Source organism: Orycteropus afer, unplaced genomic scaffold (assembly GCF_000298275.1).
Source record: "Orycteropus afer afer isolate SDZICR_OR568_19922 unplaced genomic scaffold, OryAfe1.0 scaffold00215, whole genome shotgun sequence".
Lineage (NCBI taxonomy): Eukaryota > Metazoa > Chordata > Mammalia > Tubulidentata > Orycteropodidae > Orycteropus > Orycteropus afer.
Window position 1 is genome coordinate 1,885,308 of NW_006921802.1, and position 20,228 is coordinate 1,905,535.

The 20,228-nt window shown below is 36.1% G+C and overlaps 1 protein-coding gene across 1 annotated transcript in view; it reads left to right on the forward strand.

The window, feature by feature from the left end:
- The first annotated feature begins 3,375 nt into the window (after positions 1-3,375).
- Positions 3,376-20,228, forward strand: part of KLKB1 (kallikrein B1) — a 29,583-nt gene continuing 12,730 nt past the window's right edge. The window contains exons 1-10 of the mRNA XM_007948391.2: positions 3,376-3,433; positions 10,408-10,570; positions 11,372-11,478; positions 14,013-14,172; positions 14,624-14,733; positions 17,990-18,149; positions 18,909-19,018; positions 19,173-19,335; positions 19,434-19,546; positions 19,713-19,881. Of these exons, the coding sequence (XP_007946582.1) occupies positions 3,376-3,433; positions 10,408-10,570; positions 11,372-11,478; positions 14,013-14,172; positions 14,624-14,733; positions 17,990-18,149; positions 18,909-19,018; positions 19,173-19,335; positions 19,434-19,546; positions 19,713-19,881 (1,313 nt within the window). The remainder of the gene's footprint in view (positions 3,434-10,407; positions 10,571-11,371; positions 11,479-14,012; positions 14,173-14,623; positions 14,734-17,989; positions 18,150-18,908; positions 19,019-19,172; positions 19,336-19,433; positions 19,547-19,712; positions 19,882-20,228) is intronic.

Genomic DNA, 20,228 nt, shown 5'->3' on the forward strand with positions numbered 1-20,228 from the left:
ACTTCTAGATATCACTCTCACGTTTTTTTTTTTTTTGTCCCCATGACTCCCTCTATTTAAAAAACAGTAATGGAGAACCTCCCTTCTGTAAACTATCTCTCACACTTTGACTCTCTCCTTATGATGTTTGGCTTCTTAAGCTCAAGGCAGGAAAACTCTCCATTTTTAAGGAGCTCATGTGATTAGATTGGCCTACTTGAATAATCTCCCTTTTGATTAGCTGAAACTCAATGGATTAGTACACTTAGTTACATCTGAAAATTCTCTTTTGCCATGTGTGTAGTAAAAATGTTACTCATGCCCAAAGAGAAGTTTAGCCTTTATCCTGGACCCTGAGGAGATAATATCTAAGTCCTTGGGATGTCCTGCCTAATAAAAATGCCCTTGTTTATCTAGGGTCTTTGGACTACACCAGAAATTCTAACCATGTGTTTTCTGGTGGGAGCTTTACACATGCAGTATCAGCTTGACTCCCAGAGGGGCCACAGGCTGAGGTCAGCTATATAAACAGTCAGTAATGTGGAGCCTCAATAAACTCTGTGGACATCAAAGCTTCAGTAAGCTGCCCTCTTTGGCAATATTATTTTGTGTGCCTTTATCACATGTCATTGCCCAGAGATATCACTGCCCATGACTCCATTGGCAGGGGATGATTGGAAGCTCTGTACTTGGAACTTTCCTAGGCTCTGCTGCATTCATCACTTCCCTTAGCTTATTTTATCAAAATCCTTTACCTGTAATAAGTTATAACCATGAGTATAATAGCTATCATTGAATTCTGTGAATATTTCTAGTAAATTAATGAACCATAGTTTGGTCTTTGGGACTCCTGAAGTTGCAGTTGATGTCAGAGTGAGAGTAGTCTTATGAACTAGCTTCTCTGATTCTGCAGTATGTAACAAAACATCATAATGTACATACATCTCATAATATTCAGTCTCCAAGATTAGGGTGGAAAATTTGGGGGTTATTTTAAAATTCTGCCTACTGGTACCTCTTGTCAAGTTAATTCTGATTCAGTTCTTTTGAATCCATAAAGAAGGTTTTATTGTATTGAAAGTGACTTATATTTTACTATAAGAAAAATTTAAACTAAACACAGAAGCACATTGGAATAGGTAGAAATCTATAATCTCTCCATTTTGAGAAACAATTCTGAGGGTTTATGCTATGATTAAGAGGGAATGTGTTTTTGTCCCAACCATCTTTTTTTTTTTTTTTTTCTGTTGAAGATGGTAGTAGATAAGATCCAAATTTAAATTCTTTTATGTTGCACAAAGTGATGGATTCCTTTTATTCGATTCCTGGTGTACCAATTGATGCCTTGAACCTAAAAAGGCAGTGCAGCATGCATATTTGAAACATGTTTCTTCGATGCTTTGAGAAAATATTTATTGGTCACATTACTCTACGCTTCTATTAAGCACAGTACTGCATTGCAATAATACACATAAAATAGTTATTCAATAATCAACTCCTAAACATCTTAATTTATTAACCAGAATGATGTACCACATTTTGAAGAACAGTTAGAAAACAAGATATTTAGTGGTGAAGTGATTATGGTCTTTAAAGATTTAAAGAAGTACAGAATGAAGAATATATTATTTAATGTGAATCTAGTAGGTTTAAGGAGGTGCATTTCAGTATATAGGAAGAGTTTTTCTTAAAAATAAATAAATAATAAAACTCCCTCCTGAAAAGTTTGCTCCCTGAACAACCAGTAAGTACATTTATCTCCAGTTGAAGTACCCAGACAGAGAAGACTAAATTCCATGCCAGTAGTGATACATAGATCAGGAGTAAGTCAACTTACTAATGTAAAGGGCCAGAAGATAGATATTTTCATCTTTTTAAGCCATCCAGTCTCTGTTACACTTATTCAGCTCTGTTTTGTTGTTGTTGTTATGTGCCATTGAGTCGGACCCGACTCATAACGACCCCTCCTTGGGTTTCCAAGGTGGTTTCACTATGGAAGTAGATTGCCCAACCTTCCTTCTGAGGAGTGGCTGGTGAGTTTGAACCTCCAGCCTCTGGTTAGCAGTCAAGTGCCTCAGGCACTACGCTACCAGAACTCTCCAACTCTGTTTTAGTAGGGTAAAAACAGCCATAAACAATCTCTAAACAAATTGGTATGGCTGTGTTCCAATAAAAGCTTATTTACAACAATAAACACCAAGCCAGATTTGGTCCATAGGCTGTGGTTTGCCAACTCCTGATATAGCACATTATTGCCTGAGTTAGATGGGAGAAAGATTTAAATAATGATCACGTCTCTTTCAAATATAAAATTTAATTGTTATATATTTCTTTGAATAGAGTAAAGGAAGGCATAGATGGCATTTGCTAAAAGATCCTTCCAGAATTAGCCATCCATACCTATCCCCACCTCTTCCTCAATTGTACCTTCAGGCAATTCAAATGAAAGAACTCCAAATTAGATAAGCTTTAAGCTGCACAACTTCAAATAATTGGGGATGTTACAAACATTTAGAAGAATAGAAATCTGCTCATGAATTGTGTGGTCTTAACATGAAATAGTTAACCTATCAAAATAAGATTGCTGAACACAGGGTTGGGACATTCATGGAATATGATGACAGCAAAAAGCTTGAAACCATTGGCAGAAAACCAAAGTCAATATTGAAACCAAGAAAACAACGTCGACGACAGTGCCACATTAGGAAAGCTTGAAGGCTATCCGTTTTTTTTAATTGCCGAGAAGACACTCTCACTTCCAGACTACGGAAGCAATTGTGCCTTCAGGTAGAGAATTTCTGCTACTCTGATTGCTTCCAAATAAAGTGTTTTTAAAAGGAAGCTTATTTTTTTTCCTTTATGAAGAAGCTAGTACTTTATGTTCTAATTTCCTGAGTATTTAGAGAATCTAGGAGGAATTCATCTTCTTGTCTGTAAAAATACTTAACTATATTTTAAAACTAAAGACAGTATTTGACCAATTAAAAATTTAGGAATGGGCCTGGATATTCTCAGAACTTTTCTTTATATAGGGATTAGAGACCATATTGTGCTATTGTGTATAATAATTTTATTTTTGCTGAAACCAAGAGGTTTCACAACTGTTTTCTTCCTCTCTACTCAATTAATTTCCTTTCCAAAATTACTAACAACATGAAATGCAAATCAACACCAGACATAATAGTAGTCTAGAGGTCTCAAATTGTATCTTGGGAAACATTCTAAATTTTTTAAGTCCCTAGGCACAAAATGTATGGAAAACTTTTGTTCACTCTACTGGTAATTGTATACTTAGATTTGCAATTCAGACATTTATAAAAAAAATCTTTTAAGTTTCATGTTACATATGGTCTACAATCAGCAGACTCAGTCCTGTGTTGTTTTCTTTTTTTTAGGATGATTTCATTCTGGCAAACAACTTATTTTATTACCTTATTTGCTGCAGTTTCTTGTGGTAAGTAGATTATCTACAAGACACAAAATTAAGAGTGTGTAATAAAAGAGTAGTTAAATAAGACACTCTACCTTTGGAGAAAGCTATAGAACACTCAACTTTGGGGAAGGAGGGAACCCCTTACAAGTTAAAAGGACACATATTCTTTTAATGTTTGGTTCAGGAGGAGGACCCAGGAATGCCGAATGTAGCCAAAGAACTTGAAATTACTATCTGAAAAGGACTCTGTGCAAAAAGGATCTCAAAACAAGCAGAACATCTGCCCTCTAGTTTTGTTATCACCATTTTTAAAATGACCAACTTCATCTGAATGTTCAAAAAAGTGCTAGGTGTTTTATAGTGTCTGCATTCAACCCAAGTGCCATGATAGTTAACATACATTTTTACATTTTTAGGCCACTGGGGAATCATTTCAGAAATGAAAGTGTCTGCTTTAAATTTAATTTGGTAAAGCATCTGTTTGAATATTTCTAATTGAATGTTTTTCCAACACCAAGTTTTGATCTTATTCTATCTTTATCCTTCCCATTCATTTTCTGAGATTAAGGATGATTCTGGACACTAGTTTTCATAATCATTGCCGAGTAGATTTTTCTCTGTGCTACTACTTTGTGTCGATTATGAATTCATGTTGACATAAGATGACTGTTTATTTACATCCCAGTTATGTGGTTAAAATAAACATTTCTTAGGTAAAGTAAGAGATTTAATTTCTTTGGGAAGAAGCTTTTTGAACTTTCTTTCCCTTAAGTCATAACTCCTCTCCATCTGTCCCTCACTTCTAATTGCTCTTCTGAACCATAATCAACAAAGTACAAATCTGTTCAATGTTGAGAAGGAGTAGAAGCCAGAAATACTATAGACTATAGTCACTTCGATTCCATTTCTTGACCAAAAAAAAAAAAAAACCATGATCCTACTAGGAGATTAGAATGTGCAAATGAGCAGAAAATGAGAAAGTATATATATTCTGTAGTTTTACAATGCAGAAATAGTCACTATTAAAAATCTTTTGGACATATACTTATTTACACATTTTACAAAGATATTAATATAGATATGTTTTAAAAATAACTTATTGTTTTTCTATTTATGGCTATATTTTAACACAAATATATATATTTGATGCTTAGTATTTTTCCCTGTTAGGGGTTGAATTGTGAATCCCCATGCTCCAAAAATATGCTTAAATTTTAACTCCATGCCTGTCAATGTGACCTTATTTGGAAATAGGGCCTTTGCAGATCTTTCTAGTTAGGTTGACATGAAGTCATATTAGAGTAGGATGGGCCCTAATCCAATATGACTGATGTCCTTCTAAGAAGAGAAGAGATACAGAGGGAAGATAGCCATGTGCACATGAAGGCAGAATGTTACAGATGGTCTACAATTCAGATTGCTATCCACCAAAACTTAGAGAAAATAAATTTCTGTTGTCTTAAGCCACACAATTTGTGATATTTAGCTCCGATAATCTTAGAAAACTAATATAATTCCTGTTTGTGCTATTTTACATGCATATCCTTATGGATATATGCACTGTTGAATAAATATTTGGAAATTAAAACAAACAAAACAAAACAAAACAAAAAACACCTAGATACAAAGGTGTAAAATATTTTGGAAGTTTTATTACTAATATCATGAAATTACCTTCCAGAAATTTTATTTCAAAGTTGCCTTTTTCCAGCTGGATATGAATGTGCTCACATATCCATGCTTATATCAGTTCTCTTAGGTCTTTGTGGCTCTGTGGCCCAGAACATCCTGACATTTCTGGGAAAAAGTGCCCTAATTTACTTCTGGGAAATGCTTGCTTCCCAGTTTTGGCCCTTGTGGTTCTGTTGACACTGCACCACTACCAGTTCCAGGGCTAGGGCTTTGACTCTCCAGAGTTCATACATCATGCTGGCTGTAGTGACCCCCATCAGAGTGAAAGCTTTGCAGCAAGCAAGACTTTTGCTCAGTTTCTAGAAATAAGACTAATTTTTTTAAATTTCACTTAAAATATGAGAGAATGCAGAGGCCCGAGCTACTGGTACCATCTTGTTTTAGTTTTTAATTTTTCTATTTCCCTTTTCCTCTGCTCCCACCCCTGGTAACCAAAAAAGAAAATACCTTCCTTGTGTAAACCTATCCTTAGCTTTTTATAATGGACTCATACAATATTTATCCTTCTGTGATTGATTTATTTCACTCAGCATAATATTCTGCAAGTTCATCCATGTTATGAGGTGATTTGCTGATTCATCATTATTCTTTAATGTTACTCAGTATTCCACTGTGTGTATAGTTTATATATAGTATATAGTTTGCTGATCCTTTCATCTGTTGATGGGCACTTAGGTTGTTTCCATCTCTTTGCAATTGTATATAGTGCCGTGATGAACATGGGTGTACATATAACTATTCATGTCCTGGATCTCACATCTTTAGGATACATTCCTAGTAGTGGGATTTCTAGATCAAACATTTCTATTTCCAACTTTTTAAGGAAGTGTTATACTGTTTTCCACAGTGGTTGTACCACTTTACAGTCCCACCAGAAGTGTATGAGAGTTCCAATCTCTCCACACCCTCTCCAGCATTTGTTGCTTTCTGTCCTGTTGAACTTTGCTATTATTTCTGGGGTGAGATGATATCTCATTGTTGTTTTGATTTGCATCGCTTCGATGGCTAATGATGGTGAGCATTTCTTCATGTGTTTGTTGGCTGCCCGAATATTTTCTTTGGTGAAGTGTCTGCTCATATCCTTTGCCCATTTTTGCAGTGGATTACTTGGATTACTTGTCTTTTTGATGTTCAGGTGTAGAAGTGTACTATAAATTTTAGAGATAAGTCCCTTGTCAGATATGTCATTGCCAAATCTTTTATTTCCCCTAATATGAAGGCTTTCTCTTTATCTTCTGGAGAAATCTTTTCATGCACATAAGAATTTAAGTTTTAGAAGGTCCCAGTCATCTAGCTTCCTTTCTGCTGTTTGTGCATTTTGGGTTATGCTTGATAGTCTATTTATGATATAAATTAAGGCCCCCAAATATTTCCCCTATTTCATCTTTGATGAACTTGATAGTTTTGGGTTTTACATTTAGATCTTCGATTCATGTTGAGTTCATTTTTTGTGTATGGTGTGAGGTATGAATTTTGTTTCATTTTTCTGCAAATGGATATCCAGTTTTGCCAGCACTGTTTGTTAAAGAGCCTGTCTCTTCTCCATTGCCTGTTTTTTGGCTCTTTGTGAAAGATCAGCTGTGCATAGATGAATGGATCTATTTTTGTATTTTCAATTCTGTCCACTGGTCTATGTGTCTATCATTGTACCGATACTAGTCTGTTTTGATTACTGTGTCTTTATAGTAGGTTTTGAGGCTGGGGAGTGTGAGACTTCCTACTTTGTTTTTCTTCTTCAGTATTGCTTTGCTTATCTGCATTCTCTTTCCTTTCCATATAAAACTAGTGATTTTTTTTCCCATGTCCTTAAAGATGTTGATGCAATTTGGATTGGGATTGTGTTGAATCTATAGATTGCTTTGGATAATATTGACTATTTCACGATGTTCAGTCTTCCTATCTGTGAGTATGGGATATTATTCTATTTATGTAGGTCTCTTATAGATTCTTGTAATAGTGTTTTGTAGTTTTCTTTGTACAAGTGTTTTGTGTCCCTGGTAATTCCTAAATATTTTATCTTCTTGATAGATATTGTAAATGGTATTGCTTTCCTTATTTCCTTTTCAGAGATCTTTTTTGTTGATGTAGAGGAATCCAAGTGATTTTTGTATGTTGATCTTGTATCCTGGTCTATGCTAAATCTGTCAATTAGCTTCAGTAGTTTTCTGCTGATTCTCTTGGGTTTTCTATGTATAGTATATGGTCATCTGCAAATAGAGATGATTTTACTTTTTCTTTACCAATTTGCATGTCTTTCATTTCTCTTTCTTGCCTTATTGCCCTGGCTAGGACTTCCAACATAATGTTAAATAGAAGTGGTGGTAGAAGGCATCCGTGCCTTTGAGTCTCTCTTCATTGAAAATGATGTTGGTTGGTTGTTTTGAATATATGCCCTTTATTGTACTGAGGGATTTCCCTTCCTTCCCTATTTTACCTTCCTTCCCTATTTTATCTTCCTTCCCTATTTTACCTTTCTTCCCTATTTTACTGATAGTTTTTCTTTTTTTTTTTAAATCAGGAATGAGTGTTGGATTTTTATCAAATATCTTTTCTCTATCAAGTGATATGATGATGTGGTTCTTTTCCTTTCTTTTATTTATGTGGTGGATTACATTGATTATTTTTTTTCTAATGTTGAACCATCCTTGCATACCTGGTATGAATCCCATTTGGTCATGGTGTATTTATTTATTTATTTTGATGTAGTGTTAGACTTTATCAGCTAGGATTTCATTGAAGATTTTTGTGTCTATATTTGTGAGGGACATTGGTCTGTTATTTTCCTGTATAGTGGTATCTTTGCCTGATTTTGGTATCAAGGTTATGCTTGCTTCATAGAATGAAATTTAAAGTACACTATCTTTTTCTAAGTTCATAATAGCTTGAGTAAAACGTATCACCTCTTCTTTGAACATTTGATAGAATTCTCCAGTGAAATCATCTGGACCAGGACTTTTTTTTGTGGGAAGTTTTTTTTTTTTTCCTATGACCTGCTCAGTTTCTTCCTTTGTCATACCAATAAAAACAAACTTACTGCTGTTGAGTCAATTTAACTCATAGTGACCCATCCTTGGGATTCTGAGGCAGTATCTCTATGAGGCAGTATCCTAATCTTCCTTCTGAGGAGTGGCTGGTGGGTTTGAACTGCCAGCCTTCTGGTTAACAGTCAAAAACCTTAGGCACTATGCCACCAGAACTCCCTCCTTTGTTATAAGTCTGTTAAATTTTTCTACTTCAGTCTGTGCTAGTTTAGATAGGTCTTTTGTTTCTAGGTTTTCTACTGGTACCATCTTGCTACAGTGGGACATTTAAGACCAACAGCAACAACATAACCATTGCCATCAAGTAGATTCTAACTCATAGCAAACCTATAGGACAGAGTAGAGCTGTCTCATAGGGTTCCTAAGGCTGTAAATCTTTGCTTTAATTAAACTGAGAATGAGGAACAAATTTGTTGTTGTTTTTAGGTGCCATCTACTTGGCTCCAACACATAGCAACTCTGTGTACAACAGAATGAAACACTTGCACAATAGGAAAAAGGAAAACAGTTGGGATTCGGAAGACCTGGATTCATGCCCAGGGCACTCATTAGCGGGGTGATCTTGAGCAGGTCCCTACTGCCTTGAGACTTAGTTTAAAAAAAAAAAGCAGATAATAAAGTCTAGCTTCAGCTTCCCTTATGAAGTGATTAGAAGAATGTAGTGGGATGTTTGTTATGAGAATTTTGAAAAACAAATCATGCATAACTATTTTTTTATTTAGAATCCTATTTGTTTAAAATACATTTTATTGAAATATAATTTACATACAGTGAAATCCACAAAACTAAAGTGAAATGGGTTAATGCTTTTTTTTTTGCAGTGTTATCCCTTCACCCCTGGTAACCAACAAAGAACATTTCCTTCCATATATAAACCTTTCCTTGACTTTTCACAATAATGAGCTAATATTATATTTGTCCTTCTTGATTGATTTATTTCAGTCAGCATAATGTCCTCCATGCTCATCCATGTTATGCGGTGTTTTGCAGATTCTACAATTGTTCTTTAGTGTTGCACAGTACTCCATTGTGTGTATGGACCATAGTTGGTTATTCATTCTTCTGTTGATGGGCACCTAGCTTGTTTCCATCTTTTTGCTATTGTAAATAGTTCTGTGATGAACATGGGTATGCACATATCTGTTCTTGTCCTGGTTCTCACTTCTTTAGGATATAGACTAAGTAATGGAATGCCTGGGTCAGATGGTATTTCTAATTCCAGCTTTTTAAGGAATCACCATACTGTTTTCCACAGTGGTTGTGTCATTTGACAGTCCTACCAGTGGTGTATGAGAGTCCCAATCTTTCCACATCCTCGCCAGCATTTGTTATTTTCTGTCTTGTTGTACTTTCCCATTAGTGCTGGGGTGAGACATTGTTTGATTTGCATCTCTCTGATGGTTAATGATCATGAGCATTTCTTCATGTATTTGCTGGCTGCCTGAATATTGTCTTTGCTGAAATGTTTATTTGTGTCTTCTGCCCATTTTCAAATTGGATTGTTAATCTTTTTGTGTTGAGGTGTTGAAGTTTTCTATAAATTTTAGAGATAAGTCCCTTGTCAGATATGTCATTATTGAATATTTTTTTCTCAATCTGTAGGTTCTCTTTTCACTCTTTTAAAGAAGTCTTGGGAAGCACATAAAACTTTAATTTTTAGTAGGTCCCATTCATCTAATTTATCTTCAGCTATTTGTGCATATTGGTTTAAGCTTGACAGTGTATTTATGCCATAAATGAGGGCCCCTAAATTTGCCCCTAGTTTTTCCTTGAGAACTTTATAGTTTTAGGTTTCACATTTAAGTCTTTGATCCATCTGGAGTTAGTTTTTGTGTATGGTATGAGGTATGGATCTTGTTTCATTTTTCTGCAAATGGATATCCAGTTTTGGCAGCACCATTTATTAAAGAGACTATCTCTTTCCCATACATAACTATTTTTAAGGCATGATATCTTCATAGAATGTTAGCTCACAGGGAGAAAGCAAACTAGGTTTGTATTTATTTGGATGTAATTTAGTGCAAAATTATTGTATCATTTAGTAAAAATCAGCCAAGTTTTTCAGACAGATGTACCCAGAAAAATGACATTGAATAGCCTATATATTATTCAAATTATTACCTAAATGTCTGTTTCATGCTACCTCTATCATTATAGATATGTTGGATATTAAGTAGAATGTTCAGAACAGAGATGCATTTCTAGTAAAATTATTATTTGCATCCACTCCAAATCAATTTTTTTTTAATTATTTTATCACAGGATGCCAGATTCATCTATATAAAAATACCTTCTTCCGAGGTGGGGATGTAACCTCCCTGTATACTCCAAATGACCAATACTGTCAGATGATGTGCACTTTCCACCCCAGGTGTTTGCTATTCAGTTTTCTTCCTGCAAATTCAACTAATGACACACAGAAAAGGTAAATGTTGATATTATTACTCAAAATGGAATCAGTCTTGTGCAAAAAGGTTTAACATGTGAAAGGGTTACATTTCTCAAATGGGATTCAAGAAGCATTAGAAGTAGTCTATAAGTCAATAAACAAAACAAACACTATACGTACACTCAACTTTTTAAGTAAAAGAAAGTATTTGCAAAAGCAATTGTCAGTAGCAATAAAAGTTCCCTGAAAGTTTTGGAGTAAAGGAAAAACTCACTAACTCTTTAATTTGGTTGATTATTTGCATTTAAAAATGTAGTGTAAAGAAAAACAAAGCCCCTCCCATGCACCTCTCCATATCTTCCATTTCATAAGAGGTACAGGAGAAAAAAAAAGGTCAAAGTTAGGTGCTACAGTGAACATTAGATATTGTACAATTGGCTTAAGAATGGATTCCCTAGCAAGTGTCAGGAAATCTTTTTTCCCCACTTATCCCTAATAATGAGCTCTGGTGGTATAGTGCCTAAGGCATTTGACTGCTAACCTGAAGGCTGGCAGTTCAAACCCACCAGCCACTCCTTGGAAGGAAGATGGGGCAATCTACTTCTGTAGTGATACTGCCTCAGAAACCTAAGGAGGGGTCGCTATGAGTTGGATCCGACTCAATGGCACTGAGTTTGGTTTGTTTTGATTTTTTATCCCTAACTGACTTATTGTTGTTGTTGTTGTTGTTGTTGTTATGTGCCGTCGACTGACTTAATAGTGTATAGAAAATGCTAGAGATTACCTTGATGCCCATTTATTATTCTACTTTCTAAGTAAAGCCACTTTTAAAAACAGGTTTGGTTGCTACTTGAAAGAAAATGTAACAGGGATCCTTCCAAGAGTGCCAAAGGCAGGGGCAATTTCTGGACATTCCCTAAAGCACTGTGGCCGTCGAATCAGTGGTAAGTTGTGAAATTTTTAGCTAAATTTTAATTCATAATGGATCTACCTTAGAACAGTTTCTGCTCAAAGTTTGGGACTGTCACAGAATCTTGGAAGGGAGCCCTCAGAAAAATGACAGGTACAGGTCAGTGTTCTGGGCCTACCAGAGGAAACGATACTAATCTTTACCATCCTGTTATCTATACCAGTCAGTGTCTGCTTAATGAGCTGCCATTATTTATGACGTTAGTACAACAGTCTAGGATTTGCAGAAAGTGAATATCCATCCAAACAATAGTCCTCCCCTGATTCCAGATGAGAATTTTAAAGAGAACACACCTCTATCTCTGTTTCACTTGCAAGCAATGTGTATACCAGGAGTCCTCAGTGGTTCTTGATTTCACAGCATTTTAGAGACTTCTGCAATATTTAGTTTTCAAAACTGGAGGAGATGCTGCTGGCACCTAGTGGGCAGAGAAACCAGAGATGCTCCTAAACAGCCTACAATGCACTGAACAGCTCCCATAACAAAGAATTATTCGGCCCAAAATGTCAGTGGTACTGAGTTTTAAGAAACCCTGTTGAACATCATTAAGCCCAAATTGGAGCATAGATACTTGTAAATCTTGCTAATAGTATAATACTTTTCTTAAGAAATGTGAATACCAAGACACCAAGAAAACTTCATTTTAATATCTATTGCTACTGATGTCCAGGGACACAGTTTCCAACCCTGTACTTTATATTCTCTATCCTAACATGTTTAATGCAAGTGAACTGTTCTTCTAAAATGTCCATGACTGGTGTGAAAGCCAAAATTGTTGCAAAGGTTCTTTCAGTTGATGGGTTGCCGGACCTTAGAATAATCATGCTGTGACTTTGCTCTTGTTGTTAGCTGCTGTCAAGTCAGCTTCAACTCATGGTGACACTGTGCCTCTGCACAAAACACACTGCCATCAAATCGGATGCGACTCATAGTTGGGTTTCTGAGGCAATATCACTGTGGAAGTGGACTGCTCAACCTTCCTTCTGAGGAGTGGCTGGCGGGTTTGAACCACCAGCCTTCTGATTAGCAGTCAAATGCCTTAGGCACTATGCCACTGTGCCTCTACATTATTGCTATTTTATATTCACTATATACAGTTAATTTTGTGGTAATTATTTGTAATTTATAATTTAATTGTGTTATTTAAATTTCAGTCACCCTTTCCCCCTCCACTAACTGTACACTACTTCCTCCAATCTACTTACATACTTTGTTAATGTGTATAGTAACCAGTTACTATACACACTAGTGAAAAATCATTACTTATAAACTTAGGATTCTGACTTAACCACTGTAGTAAGTGCAGTTTACTAGGAATGGAATACATTTCCCATCTTCCAAAAGCACATTTATGTAATACAGTTACATGTAAATTATTTAACAGAATATTATTTTAAATTATTTTGTTTTATAACATTTTATAAACAATTTGAAGAAAAAAAGGAAAGTGTGTCTTTCTCAATATACCTGAGTCAATAATGTATTTTAATCTGAGGCTTACTCACAGAACTTGATTGTAATGTTCTTTCTTAATTTTTCCCAAATGAATTAAAGTGAAAATTTGTTTCTAGGTATATAAAGACTCTAAACTCAGGGCTAATTTTACTTAAAAACAGTTAGAGGAGGGTTTATAGTTTTCAGCCATCCATATATAAAATTTGTAAATATCCATGCCAAGTCTTAACCTTTCCCATGAACAGTAAAATTGGAGAAGTATTTCATTTCTATAATCTGCAAATTTCTAGGTACATGAGCCACTGTAAATAACCCAACCCCCGTCCTCCTCAATATATTGTTTTCCTTTCAGTTTTTTCTGTCTTTCTCAATTTAAGGATTTAAGATTTAGCTTTATACCTTCTTCAGCCCTATCTCTTAGAACAGATTATAGTTTGTACCATTTAACTGGTTTGCGTAACCAAGAGTCTAACACATTTGAGTCTTAAATCAAATATAAAAATGTCTAATTCACTCATTTGGTTTGCTGTATGTTACAGGATTATATACATTCTTTTGCATATGAGATAAATTTCAATAAGAAGAGTGCTTGACTAGGATTTAACAAAATTTTAAAGCAGGACTAGAATTGTCTTCATCATCCATAGACAAGAGTGCTCCCCATTTTATGACAGTGATTGCACACATCCTGGATGTCAGTGACAGGGCTTTTACCAGAGCAATTCTGGAATCAGACAGAAGTAGTTGAAAACTTTGAAAAATAAAGACAAAGAAGGAAATTCCTTCATTCAGTAAAACAGGTCCATGATAGTGCTCTATGGGGTGGCTGTATGTGTGTGTGAGAAGGTTGAAATATGTTTATTTCAAGCAGAGTTTAATAATTTAGGGAAGTAGTAAACATTTTAGAGCTTCTAAAGACTTAGAGAAATGATGGGAAAGTTGCCAAAAATAGAATATCTTTTAGAATGATGCTTTCCAAATTGGTAAATAGCTGATGAACTGCCTGTAAAAGAGAACCTACCTAAACTGGCCCTCTGTGTTTTATTCATGCAGCTTGCCATCGAGGCATTTATAAAGGAATTGATATGAAAGGAGTCAATTTTAATGTATCTAAAGTTAGAAGTGTTGAAGAATGCCAAAAAAGCTGTACTAACAACATTCACTGCCATTTTTTCACATATGCCACACAAACATTTCACAGAACAGAGTTTCGGTGAGTAAAATTCAGTATTGCTTCTTTCTGGTGGTGCTTTTAGAATTAATTGTATTCTTTATAACTTTTTTTTAAAATTGAGAACCAAACAAGGATTTCAGACCTAACCACTCTCCTTACTTACTTACTCAGTTTTGATGCCATTTTTCCTGAAAAGAGTGTTTTATTTATTGTCCACAGACAAGCTATGCTTGTGAAAATTAGGGGCTATGGGTTATCATTTTTGTGTTATAGAATAATGCTACCATTCCCACTCTAATTTTTCCTCTGCAGAGGAGAAGGTTGCCCATTTGCTTAATAATGAAATCCCTTGCTCACTGATTATCAGCATAATTGTTAATTACTGACTTCATTTTCCACTGCTCATTCATAATTTCAGTGCTAAATAACTGTACTGCAGCACACACTTTGAAGTGTAGGAAGCAAAGTAACCCCTTTTCTTTACATTCAGGAACAACTGCTTATTAAAAAGCAGCTCAAGAGGAACACCTACCAGTATAAAGATGCTGGATAACGTGATATCTGGATTCTCGCTGAAGCCCTGTGCACTCTCAGAAATAGGTAATTGCAAGGCTACTATTTTACTTTATGATTTAGCAGGCAGAATAAAGGTCCCTACACAAACTTCCCGTCCCACTACCCCCCTTCGCTCTACCCCCCTCTTCCACCTCCCAAAGATGTCTATGATCTAATTCCCCAGACCCAGTGGATGTATTGCATAAGAAAAGGATTTTTGCAAGTTACACATTTCCAAAGGGGGAATAATCTTGGTTTATCTGGGTGTGCTCAATGTGCTCAGAGTCCTCATAAAATAAAGAAGGTGGCATAATGTTAACTGTTCCAGAGAGAAATGAACATGTTCCACTACTTGTTTTGAAGATGGAATAAGTGGCAAAAGCCAAGGAATGCAGGTGGCATCTAGAAGTTGGAAAAGACAGAGAAAAAGTCTCCCTTAGAGACTCCAGAAGGAAGAGAGCCTCACTGACACCTTGATTTCACCTAAAATCAAGTTCAATCCCATTTTGGACTTTTGAAGCTGGAAAATGAATAAGGAAGATGGAAGAAGAGTTGATGCCTTTGAATTATCATGTTGTAGAAGAATACTGAAAATACCATGGACACCAGAAGAATGAACAAATCTGTCTTGAAAGAACTGTAGCTGGAATGCTCCTTGGAAGAGAGAATGGCTAGACTTCATGTCACCTACTTCTATTATCTTGTCTGTCCCTGAAGAAGGATATCATGCTTGGTAAAGTAGAGGGTCAGCAATAAAGGGGAAGACCCTCAATGAGATCGATTGACACAGTGGCTGCAACGATGGGCTCAAGCATAACAAGGATTGTGAGGATGGTGCAAGACCAGACAGTGTTTTGTTCTGTTGTCCATAAGGTTGCTATGAGTCAGAGCCAACTCGATGGCACCTAACAACAACACTATATGGAAGGGATGTACTGAAGGAAGGGACAAATAAGAAACAAGACATATTGCCAATTTCCAATCTTCCATAGAATGGCACTAGCCCAAAAACCAATACAAGACTTGGCACAGAGTAGGCTCTCCTACAAAGAAATGTCTTTGTTTCCAATAACATTTTGACATTAAACCTTAATATACTACATAAAATGAAATGTCATGGCAATGTTCTGGATAATTCAAATACCATCACCTATATGTCTCAAATAAAACCAAACCACACCCACTTCCATCAAGTCAATTCCAACTCATAGCAACCACCATAGGATTTCCAAGGCCGTAAATCTTTATGGGAGTAGATTGCCTCATCTTCCTCCCAAGAGTGACTGGTGAATTTGAACTGCCAACCTTCTAGTTAGCAGCCAATTGCCTCATCCACTGTGCCACCAAAGGTCCTTATGTCTGAAATGACAGGGTTTCATTGATTCCCTACAGTAAACATGTATTTCTAGATATGGACATCACGAAGGAAAAGACTTATCATTTCCTTTCCAGCAGTAATTTCTTATTGCTGTAACATTTAGAAATTACCACACATTTCTAAATGTCAGACGTCCAAAATGGGATTGGCATATTCAATATTCTTCACCAACACCATAATTCAAAGGTGTCAACTCTTCTTCTGTCTTCCTTATTCATTTTCTGGCTTTCAAGTGCATATGAAGAGATTGAAAATACCATGGCTTCAGTTAAGCACACCTTAGTCTTCAAAGTGACATCTTTGTTCCTTGACACTTTAAAGAGGTCTTTTGCAGCAGATTTGCCCAGTGCAATACAATGTCTGATTTCTTCACTGCTGTTTCCATGGGTGTTGATTGTATATCCAAGTAAAATGAAATCCCTGACAATTTCAATCGTTTCTTTGTTTATTGTGATGTTGCTTATTGGCCCAGTTGTGAGGATTTTTGTTTTCTTTATGCTGAGATATAATCCATACTGAAGACTGTAGTCTTTGATCTTCATTAAGAGCTCCAAGTCTTCTTCACTTTCAGCAAGCAAGGTTGTGTCATCTGCATGTCTCACATTGTTAATATGTCTTCCTCTAACCCTGATGCCGTGTTCTTCATATAATCCAGCTTCTCAGATTATATGTTCAGCATATAGATTAAGTAAAATTTTACTTACATGTGATATCAATGATATTGTTAGATAATTTCCACATACTATTGGATCACCTTTTTTTAAAAAAAAAAAATTTATTTTAAGGTGATATATATATATATATATATATATATATATATATATTCAACATTACGTGTACATTTAGTTTCACTCCACATTTACCATGCCCAACCCTAACCCAGTCTCCTCCCCTCCCTACCCAGCAACCCTCCCCCCATGCCCCTCATAGTTATACACTCCTGTTTGTCCTGCATTTCCTCTATGTGAATGTTGCCCTTCTGGTGCCCTGTGGTTGATTGCTCCAAGGGATACATTTCTATAGAGTATGTGTGTGCTTCACACTGGGTTGAGTGGTCTGATTGTACAATTTGTTTACTATTGGGCTGAGAGCTGGCCCCTGGGAGTGTTTTATTCCAGGCCCAAAATGTATCCCAGGGCCATAGTATTTGGGGTCTCACTGGTCATTATTGTATTTTTGGATTTTGTTCCATGTTTTTCCTCCCACCCTATCAAGGATCTCCAGTTTTGATCTTTTCCTGAGTGGTTGGCATTGGTAGCTGGGCACCATCTATTTCCTCTGGTCTTGAGGTCCATCATGCTCTAGGGCTTGATTGCTTCCAAATGCCCTTGGTTTTTTGCACTTTTCTTTGCTTGCAATGATAGGAGACGATTAGCTGCATCTTAGATGGCCACTTGAAAGCTTTTAAGACCCAAGTTGCTACTGACTAATGTAGGTTGAAGAACAAGATTTTTACTTACTTTGTTGTGCCAACTGAGTCTGGCGTCCCCCAGTACTATGGTCCTGAGTCAGTAGATCCATTGGATATCTCTCCCACAGTGTCCGGGTGTCTGTGAGGGATTACTCTATGTCTGTCTTCTGTTGTTTTTGTAAGGATTACAGGTATTTTGTATCACTGTATCTGTGCAACATTAGCCTCAGCTGAATCTATCCCTGGTCTAGAGTATAATCCTCTTTAATGACCCCCATCTGATCTCAGATGCTTATGTGTTTATCTGTAGCCTGGTGTTTGGTGTTAATGCAGTATTGTGGATATACTGGTATTAGCCAATTTGAGGATATTTTAGCAGACATTTTTCATTTAGAGCGTTTACTGTTATGAATAACAAGCAATACTAGTTTCCTTAGTTATGATAACAAAGTATAAACTAAATATATATTATATCATTTACTGAGCAATGTCTTCTCTCTGTGAGTTCACAGGTTGCCACATGGACATTTTCCAACACCGTGCATTTTCAGATACAGATGTTGGCAGAGTTGTCACTCCAGATGCTTTTGTATGTCGAACCATTTGCACCTATCATCCCAACTGCCTCTTCTTTACATTCTATACAAATACATGGAATATACAGTCACAAAGGTGAGTATGAATGTGTGCCATTTGCTGCTGTTATTTCATCACTGTAATTTTATACTTTGAGTTTCAAAACCTTGTCCATTTTCTTCTGAATGCTTGAATCTGCAGGTCAGGTAGGTAATTTTCTACTAGCTGGAGATTATTTAAGAGAAGAGCAGACTTCTGTTATTCGAAACAAACATTCCACTGGATTAACAAAAGAACAATCATTACTCATTATAATGTGTTGTATTAGCTTGAAGTGAAAACCTCTTATTGGCAGCAGATCGGTGAAGCTTGTTGGCTCCACCCCCTCTCTGATTCAGAAACTAGAGCTCTATTTATCCTGATCAGTGTAGGGATCAGACCTCCCTACTCTTAGAGTACACAGTTCTTTTATTTACACACAGCATGGGAGTAGCCTCAGTGGCATAAATAGTAGCATAAATAGTGGCATAAATTAGTAGCATAAATAGTAGCCTCAGTGGCATAAATCCCCAGAATTTAATTTGGCTTTCTCTCTTTTATTTTATTTTTTTCAATTAGAAGGTAGAACTTTACCATTCTCCTCAGGCTATCTGTGCCTATCATTTTCTTCAGAGGGAGATTGTGGTTTGATCTACATTTAATCTCTATAATTTATTAGTGTACGGTCGTCTGAGTTACTTTGAAGAGAGTTTTTCAGAAGAATAAAATTTGCAGAGGTGTCTTTATGATTAGGTGCTTTGGTGTTTGGCTAATGCTTTTAATGCAGTTTTCTTTCTCTCTCTCCTATTTCAATAGAAATGTTTGTTTCCTTAAGACTTCTAAAAGTGGAACACCAAGTTCCTCTACTCCACAGAAAAATGCCAAATCTGGATATAGCCTTTTAACCTGCAAAACAAGTTTGCCTGGTAATGTGATTCTATAATTTTATCTTGTAAAATGTGGTAAATTTTATGATCTATCAAGTAATGGTTATGAAAGAATTCTCATATCAGAGATTTGTGTAAATGCAGTTTATTACTTTCCTCATTGCATACCTTTCTATATTTATAATTGACCCAGAACCCTGTCATTACAAAATTTACTCTGGAGTTGATTTTGGAGGGGAAGAGTTGAATGTGACCTTTGTTAAAGGAGAGAGTGGTTGCCAAGAGACTTGTACAAAGACGATGCGCTGTCAGTTTTTCACTTATTCTTTGCTCCCAGAAGACTGTCAGGGAGAGAAGTAAGTGAAAAATTATTTTTAAGGACAATCATCGGGACAGTTTCATGTATTTTTTGTCTCTTTAAAGGTTTCATCTTTATACTGGTTATTTTATCTAGGTGTAAGTGTTCTTTAAAATTGTCTTTGGATGGTTCCCCAACCATGATTACATATGGGACACAAGGGAGCTCAGGTTATTCTTTGAGACTGTGTAAAACGGAGGACAGCTCTGGTGAGTAAACCTCACTTTTTCATTGAACTGTAGTGTGTTTTCTGTGTTTTATTTTTGCAGCTTGCTTAGTTTTATATTATGGAATTCTATATCTTGCTTTCCTTGATAAACGAGGAGTCTGATCCACTTCTAATTCTAACCATTAGCTCCAACATTCTCTTTTTAGTATGTACAGCAAAATCAAAAACACGCATTGCAGGAGGAACCAACTCGTCTTTGGGAGAGTGGCCTTGGCAGGTCAGCCTGCAGGTGACACTGCCGGGTCGGAGTCACCAATGTGGAGGGTCAATCATTGGACACCAGTGGGTCTTAACTGCTGCCCATTGCTTTGATGGGTAAGTTTTGGATGAGTCCTATCCAGAGTCTTCTCTCTTGCCTTTTTATTTGAAGTGTCTATAATCAATTTCTTGATCATCATGTGCACTTATTAATAGAGAGTTATTCTTTTTTAGTAAGAAGTATTTTAAAGCAGGGATGGTATTCAGTGTATTTATGGCCTAAGCACTGATCAAGCTGATCCATCAGAACAGACTATGGCTTGTGCACAGGACTGGATCTTTGCTAGATATTACTCCTGCTTTAAAGAATAACTCAAAAATGCCTTAACTGATGCCCACTCTACCACCACTACCCAAATGTATTCCCTAAAGACATGAAAGAGTTGTTTTTCAGAACCATAGAA